Source organism: Psammomys obesus, unplaced genomic scaffold, assembly GCF_907164565.1.
Source record: "Psammomys obesus unplaced genomic scaffold, mPsaObe1.curated_primary_1811, whole genome shotgun sequence".
In the NCBI taxonomy this organism is placed as follows: domain Eukaryota; kingdom Metazoa; phylum Chordata; class Mammalia; order Rodentia; family Muridae; genus Psammomys; species Psammomys obesus.
In genome coordinates, this window is record NW_026590365.1 from 177,798 (window position 1) to 189,078 (window position 11,281).

General features: G+C 36.3%; 1 protein-coding gene across 1 annotated transcript; it reads left to right on the plus strand.

Moving 5' to 3' along the window:
• The first annotated feature begins 396 nt into the window (after positions 1–396).
• LOC129676532 (BTB/POZ domain-containing protein KCTD12-like) lies at positions 397–11,067 on the plus strand. The gene is made up of 2 exons (XM_055606915.1): positions 397–515; positions 7,019–11,067. The coding sequence occupies exon 2, from the start codon at positions 7,025–7,027 to the stop codon at positions 7,904–7,906; it is 882 nt and encodes a 293-aa protein (XP_055462890.1). The 5' UTR covers positions 397–515; positions 7,019–7,024; the 3' UTR covers positions 7,907–11,067.
• The last annotated feature ends 214 nt before the right edge of the window (positions 11,068–11,281 follow it).

The following is an 11,281-nucleotide window of genomic DNA, read 5'->3' on the forward strand; positions in this document are numbered from 1 at the left end:
CCAGTGAGGCGGGCAGGCACTGAAGCTTGCCTTGGCCCTACCTCAGTGGCTGTAGACGCAAGGTATGTAACTATTCTATTAACATCCTTGTCTTTTCTTTCCAGTCCTTCCGGAATTCCAGAGCTACTGCATTTGAGCTGCGGGCAGGCACCTCTGTTTCTCTGTTGAGAGGAGATCTACCTTGAAACCTGTGACTAGAAAGCACTTTAGAGTTCCAAAAGCAGCCGAAGATCTTTCTGAAGTGGGATTCAGAAAACTCAGATTGCTTTTCAGCATCTGGTTATTTTTTAAAAGCATTTTGATTGGATTTAATGCATCTGCGGGCTAACAGTTTCTTTTCTGAGCAGATAAAAAGTCACAAATACAAGCTAGTTGGAAGCGAAAGGGAATATTGCTGAGGCTAACAACCATTTCTTAATTCTTACTTGAAGTTGTTTTCTCCCTTTGCTTACACTTTCAGTTTAGCTGCTAACTACTTTGATTTCTTGGATCTCTGAGTTGGAGCAGCATAAAAGGTGAGAATCACTTTTTTAATTTAAATGTGTGGATATGTTCTTAGAAATAAGTGAATATTTAAAACACTGGTATAAAAGAGGAGAGAGGTAGAAGCCAAGGGAAACAGAGAAAAAAAAGTAAAAGATTCCAGAAGAAAATGGAGGGCGGTAGGAAAAAGGGATTAGGACATAGGGATTCCGAGCTTAATACAATTGGAAACTGATTGTTTATAAAGTGTCTGGTTTTCTCAGAAATGTCTTCCTGCACATTTTCAGGCAGTCACATATCATTTTAACGAGCTTAACAGTATGGGATAGCTGACTTTTTTGTCTTTGGAAAACATGGATCTTGGTTACAGGTAGAATTATTCAGAGCCAGAACTGGTTAGTTTCCTCACTGCCTTTGAAACGCTAGAATATACAACTCAATTCTTCTGGGCTTGGTATACATCTGCTTTTATCTGATTTCTCTTTAGCCTGGTTTAAATGTCACCTCATTTTCTTCACTCTTGCAGGGACTCTTATTTCTTTGATTAACTGAGGGCACTAAACTAACCCTTATCAGCCTTGGGTTTACTCATGAAAGAGAATAGATGAGGCATTTCAGGTTTTTTTTTTTTCTTAAAACTATCCTCTGCACCCCCCCCATCTCCACAATGCAGAAAAAGAAAGCATTTCAAAAACTAGCTGCTGTTTAGATTAAGAGAACTATTTTTTGTTTGTTGTTTGTTTGTTTCCCCATGAGCAAAACCACCTCAACAGAGAAAGTTGGGCTGAAGAAAGGGAGAAAGAAGTTATACAGGAAGCTTTGTATGTATAAAATAATTTTTTACATTGCAAATATAACCAAACAGATAAACAACTTTCTGTTTGGGAAGTATGTCCTTCTTGACAGCATGTTAATATGTACAAGGGGCTGTTTTGAACTAGATTGGTTCATTATTAAAGAAACTATTTCCATTTTCTTAAACAAACAAGCAAAAAATAAAAAAACAAGCAAAGCAAACCAAAAAAACAAACAAAAAACAATCACCCACTGAGATTCCTAGCTATGAGGAATAGTGTCACAAGCAGCATTTCACAGTAAAATTTCTATTTATGTTTAAAAACATGTTTGAGAAAGGCAACGGTTGAAGTCTCAGTGCAGCTCTGTCTTGACTTTTGTTCTGATTTCTTCTCCCAGAATAAAGGCTCTGTCCTTTTGAAAGTAGCTAACATTGCTTTGTTAACATGAGTGACAAAACTGGCTACCCAACTTGACCCTCTAGAGCAGTGGTTCTTAATCCTCTTAATGCTCCTACCCTTTAACATAGTGCCTCGTGTTGTGGTAACAAACAACCATAAACTTACTTTTATTCCTACTTCATAACTGTAATTTTGCTACTGTTATGAATCATAATATAAATAATTGATATGAAAGATATCTGATATATGACCCTCAGTGGGGTTGTGACACACAGGTTGAGAAACACTGCCCTAGACTGACTGATTCATATGATTTTGGATCTTTGGATTATAACTGAAGTTTTCAGGTCAGAAGTCTGGTTTCTGACAGCCTCTCTCCACCCCACCCCCCTTAAACTATAACATCACCATTATGACAGAGGGACAAGTAATTATAAAAACATAGATTTATTCAGTACCTCCACACAGAGAAGAGAAGGGATTGGTATAAAGGGCAAGAAGCATGTATAATTAAGCAGCCCTAGTCAAGATGTTGTCCACTTGACCATTTCAGCTCTGGTCCAGTAAGATGACCTGAAGAAACCCTTTTTGTGTGGAGGGACCAATGTGTCTCTTTATTTATGCTCCAGTATATGCTGTTATGGATTATTCCCCTTTCCTGGAGGATGGTCTATTATGCCATTCCTGGAATTCAAGGTGATTCATGAGAAAAGGTTAAAGAAAATGATTTATCTGAGTACCTTCAGCTAAAGTAAAAGAGGCAAACAGACACAAAATGAAGGCAGAGACACCAAACTTTCACCTTGGTTTCAGTTAATGTGTGGGCCCAATGAGCCAATCCTTCTTGAGCAAGAGTGGTTTCTAAGTACCAATTTCAAGTTGACTTGTGCAGAACTATATCTAAACAATAAGGAGAAAATTACACTGTTTTTTAAAAATTGTGCTACAAAATTATCTGTTTGTATAATGATGAAAGACATCTTCAGCTTTTGAAAGTGTTTTTTTTTTTTTTTTTGGAAGAATAGCACCTTTTGTATTCAGAAATCTGCAGAATTGATTACATTTCTTTTTCACATGCATGCATCGAAAATGGGCTCCTGTAAATGCATTTCTACTCATCTGCTCTGGGATTATGAAATTAATGGCTTTATTATAACATGTGTTTGTTGGTGATTTACTCACCATTCAGTAGTTGTTTCCTTGATTTTTACAAGCCTCACAGTGGTACTGATCCAAAGAAGTATAATCAAGATTACATTGTTTCTGAAAATATATTAGCCACAGACAGTTACATAAATAAGCAATTCCAGAATGCTGTTAAGTGTCCCAATATAATAATTTCTAAACTGTAGCAGTAACGTAAAATATAAAGGATGGTACTGAAAATTAGACAGGATAGTTCATTTAAGCAGCATCTCTCAATGGAATACTGTGACACATTGAGTAGCATAAATAACTCAGTGGAAAGCAATATTTCACCACTTTTTCTAAAACAGTGGTTCTCAACTTGTGGGTCATGACCCCTTGGGATTGACCCTTTCACAAGATTCACCTAAGATCATCTGCATATCAGGTATTGCCAAAACAGTAGCAAAATTATATTTACAAGATAGCAACAAAATAATTTTGCTGTTGGTGTCACCATAACATGAAGAACTATATTAAATGGTTGCAGCAGTAGGAAGGTTGTGAACTACTGCTCTAAGACAAGCTCTGGAAGCTAATACAACTAACATCTGGTTATTACTGCTTATCATCTGGTAAGCACTTACTAGGTAGCAAATAGTGTGTTAAGTGCTTATATGACTCATATACAATTTTCTTCTCATCTTATTAATCAGATTTTTTTTTCTATATCCATTTTCTGGATAAAAAAAAAATTGAAGCTCAGAGAAGAAAACACACAGTTTGCTCACAGTTACCCAGGTACTAACTGGCAGAGTCAGGATTCTAATTCAAACCTACCACTTTCTTGTATTATTTTACAAGAAGGAACAGATAGTTACTGAATTAGTAGAAGGAATCAAAAGGACAAGCTTACAGAATAGTAAGTTTTAGGTACATGGACATAAAAAAATAGATGGGCTTGAAGAACTGGGTTTAAGTTCAGTGTGGCTAATATTTCCATTCCTTCAAAGGAAAAGAGAACTAGAATTAAAAAAGAACAAGACAAAGGGTAGCTAGCTTATAGAATTTTGGAGCTGATATTTCTGCCTTCATTTTATTTTCTCATAGCTTTCAGATTCATTTTTTAATATTTTCTTTGTTGTTTGGTTTTGATTTTCAAGACAGGGTTTCTATGCATAGCTTTGGCTGTCCTGGAACTCACTCTGTAAACCAGACTGTCCTCAAACTCACAAAGATCCTTCTGTCTTTGCCTTCCAAGTACTTAGATTAAAGGCTTATGCCACCATCACCAGTCCATTTTTTAAATTTAATTTAGTTTATATTATTGACATGTGTTCATTGTAAAAAATGGTAAATTGCATTATGGGAATTTTCATATGCCTTATTTAATTTGAATGAATTTTCTTATCTTGACTTTGAGGAAGCTTTGGTAGAAATAGCCAGGGTCAGTTTGGCATCTTAGTTAGGTAGTTCTAATTCTAGTGTAAACAGAGACTTGAAAACAATAGTCCCTGTAAAGAAGCTAATAGACTATACAGCTGCTTCTCTCCAGGAAATGGGGATTTTAACAATATATACCTCACTAGATTGTTACAAAATTAACTGAGTTGTCACAGGAAAAAGAAAACATTAGAAGACTGGCGTACAGTATTTCCTAAATGTTAGGTGCATATACATTCCACATTATCATCATATTAGATGAAAGTATAGAAACCCTATGAGTGAAAAACTAAATGAATGTTTGAATATTTCTGTTCTTTATCTGGAAACTAAATTGTTCTTAGGGATATGATGACTATCAGAAGGATGAACTAAGGCTTGTGGGGGTGGGGAGAAAAAGTCTGAGCAAAGGTATATAAACAAATAATAAATAAAACGAAAAAGAACACAGCCAACAGTGATATACACATTTTTTCATATATGTATTAGCAGATATAATCAAAAGGATGAAGTAATTAATAAAAAGCTCAGGAGAGCAACAGAACCAAAAAAATCTGAGCACAGGGGTCTTTCCTGAGACTGCTATTCCAACCAAGGACTATGCATGGAGATAACCTAAGACCCCTGCACAGATGTAGCCCATGGCAGTTCAGTATACAAGTGGGTTCCATTGTAATAGGAACATGGACTGTCTCTGACATGAACTGATTGGCCTGCTCTTTAATTTCCTCCCCCTGAGGGGAAAGCAGCATTACCAGGCCACAGAAGATGACAATGCAGCCACTCCTGATGAGACCTAATTGACTAGGATCAGAAGGAAGGAAAAGAAGTCCTCCCCTATCAGTGGACTTGGGGAGGGGCATGCAGGCAGAGGGTGGAGGAAGGGAGGGATTGGGATGGGAGGAGGGAGGGAGCCACGGAGAGGGGGATACAAAGTGAGTAAAGTGTAATTAATAAAGAAAAAAAACAGAAACCTAAAATAAAATAAATAAAATAAAATAAATAAAATAAAATAAAATAAAAAGCTCTGTGGTCTTCTGCTTTTGTTTAGATACCAGCATAACTACTTTTCAGTTTATGTTGGGCAAAGTCTTTTGAATCTGTTAATAGTTTGTGGGTCATAAAATAACCACTTCATCAACTAGGAACAATGCCCAACACATAAGTCCTATATAGTGTTAGATATTCTTATAATTAAAGAGGAGATGCAACTAGCTTATAGTTTTGCATTTCCAGGTAAGGGATTTGGATTTAATATATTGGTAAATTGGAACATTTAATAGTAGTAAGCAGAGAAGATGACATAGCAACTGGTCTAGGAGCAGAATTTAGAGTAGCTTGTATTGGGCAGTAAGAGAGATAAACATGAATGTGTAACAACCAGAGAGAGACAAAGTAGTTGGGAGGGGATTACGTAAGTGCACAATATAGAAAAAGTGTCAGCAGGAACAGTGTGTGTCTAAGAAACCTCACAAAGGAATGATTTCTAGGTTAGTGACAGATATGGATAAGAAAGAGGGATGTCAATAAGATGATTTGGGATTTAGAATTTCAATGTAGATGACAAAATGTGGTTCTTCTAACAATAGGAGAAGTGTGGGCTGGAAATATGGAGACAAATAATAATGAATCCTATTTTTTAAAAAAAAGAAAACCACTTTCATATGCATAAAGACTATTTTCAGCCTGTTAGAATAAACTTGTTACCAAAGCAGTCAGTAAGGAGCTGCTAACATGGAGCTGAAGGTTAGAAGACAGGGGGGCCTGTCTTGGAAATCATAGCCAACATGTCTAGGGATGTGTACTAGAGCAGGTAGGTAAAACATTTTAGGCTGCAGCCACTGAGAGCGGTTGGTAAAACATGGTGGACGAACATACCATAATGTTACCAAGAAAAGGTATCTGAATAATTTAGTATTGAAAACAAAAGCTTTAGAGAGGAAATATGTAATGTAATATGATATAATAACATGCATATTTAAAAACCATAAAATTCCTTTTGTAAAAATGCATACAAATGAAAATGCACACTAAATGAACTGACATAGTTGTCCGTGCTAGGGTCAGGAAAAGGAATGTGAAGGAGCCGAGAAGATAAAGTAGAAAATCAGAAACATTGCAGAAAGGGGGTCTTTCATAAACTACAGTATCCTGCCATGAAATGAGAAATACGGTCTGACATATCTGTGTTTGGGGCTAGGGTTTTGCTCAGTAGTAGAGCTCTTGCCAAGGGTGACAGAAGCCCTCAAAACTGGAGAAAAGACTGCAAAGACAAACCATGAAGTAGTTTTCTATGCTGCCATTTTCAAGTTAACCTAGCTCATAGATATACATTTGTACAACTTTGTTTCAGTCAGTTAATAAATGTGGGGTGTGTATGTGTGTATATATATACACCATAGTCAACATGTGGATGTCAGAGGACAAAATTCAGGAGTCAGTTTCCTCTCTTTACATTAATGAGATGGAATCTATCTTGTTTCTTCTGGGCTACCCATTCTACACTAGATGGCACATGAATTTCTGGGAAATTTTTCTGTCCCCACCTCTTATTGGCATCTGAAATTACAGGTATATGGCACTGAATTCATATTCTGACATAGGTTTGGGATCAGATGAATCATCAGGCTTATAAGACTAATGTTTTTACATGTTGAGCAATCACCCAAGCTTTGTGTTTCTTGAAATACAGAATGCAGAAAGCAAATGCTTATGAACAGGCTCCCCACACTATACAGTCTTGCTCAAAAATAATATTTTTGTTTTTCCAGGTCAATATGGCCATGACAGAGAAGTCATGCTGTATCAAACCAACTGAGGATTGCAGCAATTTTCCCGAAATTATTGAACTCAATGTAGGTGGCCAGGTGTATATAACTCGCTATCCTACTTTGATTAGCATTCCTGGTTCCCGGCTTTGGGAAATGTTCAGTGTAAAGAACCCTTGCTCTCTGATCCAGGACAACAAAGGGAGATTCTTCATAGATCGAGATGGTTTTCTCTTTCGTTATGTCCTAGACTACATGAGAGACCTGCAAGTAGTGCTTCCGGATCACTTTCCAGAGTGGGGCCGGCTCCGTAGAGAAGCAGAATACTTTAAGTTGCCAGAACTGGCCAAGATGTTGGCTGTTAAAATGAACAAGTTCAACTCAGTTGGCAATGACTCATGTCAGTTTGATCTAGAAGAGCTTTCACCCAGGATTGACACCACATTTAATTTCTCTTCAACAAATAGCATCCATGTTAGTGGCTCTGATAATCCCATGATTCTGACAACTACCACTGGTTCTGAGCTCAAGAAGGCTGGCTTCATCACTATTGGCTATCGAGGCTCCTATACTCTGAGCAGGGACAGCCAAACAGATGCCAAATTCCGCCGTGTGGCCAGAATCATGGTGTGTGGTAAGATCTCATTAGCCAAAGAAGTGTTTGGAGACACTCTGAATGAGAGCAGAGACCCCGACCGCCCTCCTGAGCGATATACTTCTCGATACTACCTCAAATTCAATTTTCTGGAGCAAGCCTTCGACAAACTAGCTGATGCTGGCTTCCACATGGTAGCATGCAACTCTACTGGCACCTGCACTGTCACACATGACCAAACAGATGACAGGATCTGGACATCTTACACTGAATATGTTTTCTATCGTGACACTTAAAAATCACCCAAGAAATACAAACCCCCAAACAGTATCCCTCCTTTGTTCCCATGTCAGCTGTATCCTTTAGAAATAGACACATTAATCACTCTAGGCTCTTGAGTGTTATCTATAATTTTGAACAATGCTACTACTCTCATAACCATTTGAACCTTTGTTGGTTTTGTTCTTATACATCATTCCCGTCTATCTCTCTACTGACGTTTGGACTGTGGAGTGGATGCCATTTGAGTAAAGGTGTACATCAGTATAGATAGTAGAGGTATATTTCTGGAGTGAATGCAATTAAATATAACCACGAAATTAAATGTGTTGAGAAATAGCAAGCCATGGCTTCCACGTTGTTTCTCGGTAACACACATTGAACTTCATTATGTCCCTTGCTATTTGTATCTACCTACATAAAACTCTATTGCTGAACTAGAGATTATAGTAAGAAGTGTGAATGTGCTTTGCAAATGTTTTACCATGCCAAATGGAAGAAATTGACAACAGTCCTCCAGGAGATTCATAGAAAGGTCAACCGAAAATTTTCCAAAATTTTTAAGGACTTTTGATAGAAACTAGGCAATCAATTGTATGACTATTATTTCTAAGAATAAAAAGCTTAGCACTCAATTTGCTTTTGCATGAAAAAGATAGTAAGGACATGTATCATAACTATTACTTCACTCATAAGCAGTTGCGCCATTAAAAACTGTCAAGAATATCTTTTAGTAGAATTAAATGCAACCATAAGTAGAGAAGAGAATGATGAGCAAATTTTCTTTGTGTAAGTATATGTGTATTAATTTAGTTTGACTAGTCAAATAATTGACTGTACCTATCAATTGTTCCAATATTTATGTTTTTTGACAGGGTGTGAGTGCATTTTGTTTTTCCAGAAGGAAAACAAGAAAACAATTTTAAAAAACCTGAAATTCATCATCTGACTCCCTAAACAGGTCGAAAGAGAGTATTCATTCTCAAATGAAAACATTGAGGATCTAAGACAATTGACTGAATTATAGAAGACTGTCACCCAAGTAAAGAAAAAGAGTTTGTTACTGCTCATTTTAGAGGATCTTTATCACCTCTAAGAAAAGTATTATAGTAATCAAATAGTCTGATAGCTTTGTCTTTCCTTTGTTTTATACCATAAACCTTTATTGTTCTCATTGTCTTTTAATCCATTTTCTAGTCAGGTCTTTTTAGGTTGCAAAGAACTAAAACCCACATAAAGTGGCTTGAGAAAAAAAATGTGCATGTGTCAGTGGTGTGGCTGTGTGAGCATTTTAAGCTTACAATTATTTTTTTTCCAACTGGTTCTAAAGGAAATGTAGACAAATAAAGTTTCAGAGGGTCTAGAGAGCTTTCAATAATTGCTATTCTCTCTTGTCTCTCAAATGCCATATGATTTTTCTCTAATCACCTCCAGAGCTAATTAATTCCATATGTCTCCATGCAGTTCACATTCTTTCCCACAATTTATAGATAGCCTAAATAGTATGTCAGCTAATTTGCAGCCATCTTCTCCATACTTCACTTATTTTGTAGTTAAACCCATTTTCCAACTCCAAATCAATTATGGTCTAGGACAGAAAGGCTGAGTGGTGGTAGCTCTATGGCTTGGACATTTATTCACACTACTACATGTATGATCACACAGTAGAAACACAATCTTACACTGTCTTTCAGTCAGCACTTCTGATACCCTCTGGTCACTAACTGCTTTAAAGGTCAGTTGAATATAGAAGATGCAACACATTTTAGATGTTTTTTAAAAAAAAGTTTCCCAAAAGTTCATTTATGTACTGTTCTCCTAGCTGTTATCATTACCATATTCTACCTATACAAGTTTAGCCTTTACATTAGCTTATTTTTACGTAGGTACATTTACTGGCCTTAGCCCCTCTGGCATATTTCTAGTATTACTCAGGTCTGTTGTACCATCTGCCCTGTAGGGAAGAGGTCACCATTTGTTTAATGTAGTGAATATAATGCATAGTTTCAAAAGTTAAGAAGATGTGCTCTGGTGACTTGTTATGTGATGCAGTTGTCTACAGTTTGATTTTCTAGAAATATAGCTAACTTTTTAAACCGAGGATTTGTAATACCACTTACAGCTACTTTTATTCTGTCACCAATTTACATATTCTTGGTTTAAAATTATTTCTGAAACACTATCATTTGCTCTTCAGATTACTATTCTTTCGCTCAGATATAATTTAATAGAAAAAACTAATAGGAAAAAGGATAAAATCTCTCAGATTTGTTTGTGTTAAGAGCTAAAAAATCATTAACATAGAAAATTTCATCGGCCAAATAAGATGTAGCTAACAACTATATGGCTCAGTCACCTTGAGTTTTTAGTGAAAGAGATGTTTATAAATAATTGTATTTATAGTTGTAAGTATCTTGTTGGCAAAAGAAGAATCTGACTCTGATTGATTTTTGTAGAAAACAAACGTAATTGGTTAAAAATTCTGAAAGGATAGAGAACCACATCTGATGTCAAACAGACATGAACAATATCCAAAATTATGTTTATACTGTAGTGATAATCTGCTATGATTCTTGAGTATTTGCATTCCACAGCTAGTACTATCTATATTAAAGCAATATTATAGAAGTATGGCTGTCTCTACAACTGTTGTCTCTTTATTTTTTTCTACCAACACCCACTCTCCATAATCAGAATGAAGTTCAGGCAAACTCTACTTCATCCTGTAAACAGTTTGTCATTCAAGTAGTGTGAGCCCTGCAACAACATGGTCACCTAAACAAGTTCAACACAATGACAATATCAGTTGTCATGCCAGAGTTGACTGGGGAAATATCAACAAGGTCACCACTAGATGAAGAACAACAGCAATTAATGGCTGTTAAGAGAGGCAGAATCAGTCTTAGTCAGGGTCAGGCCCCTGAGGGGTTATCCGATCCTAAGTAGTCAACACACATACATATGACATATACTAAATGGACAGCAGGTTTTATTTCCTTGTACACATGTGTATGTAAATAAATATATGTAACAATTATAATTAAATAAAACATGAATTTTTGAGAGGGAGTTGGGAAGATGCAGTAGAAGTTGTGGGGAAAGGGAGGGCTGGAAATGATGTAAATACAGTACTCATGTATGAAATCTCAAAAAAAATGTGAATAATAAAAAATATATATAAACCTAGTCTATGTAGAAGTCATTACTGAGCCTGATGTTGTAATACCAAGAGTATGGAGTAGGGGTGGGTAGTGTACAATACAAAACCTGTCAGACTAATCTAAAAACAATATGTAGTGAACATCTTGATTTTATAGCAAAACAAAAGCAGGATGTTGGTGTTATTTACTTTCTTTTTAAATTTTATTGCTTTCTTCTACCTCTCCCTTCTA

Coding starts and splice junctions, on each gene's coding strand:
- LOC129676532 (XM_055606915.1), top strand. CDS start 7,025: ATGGCCATGACAGAGAAGTCATGCTGTATCAAACCAACTGAGGATTGC.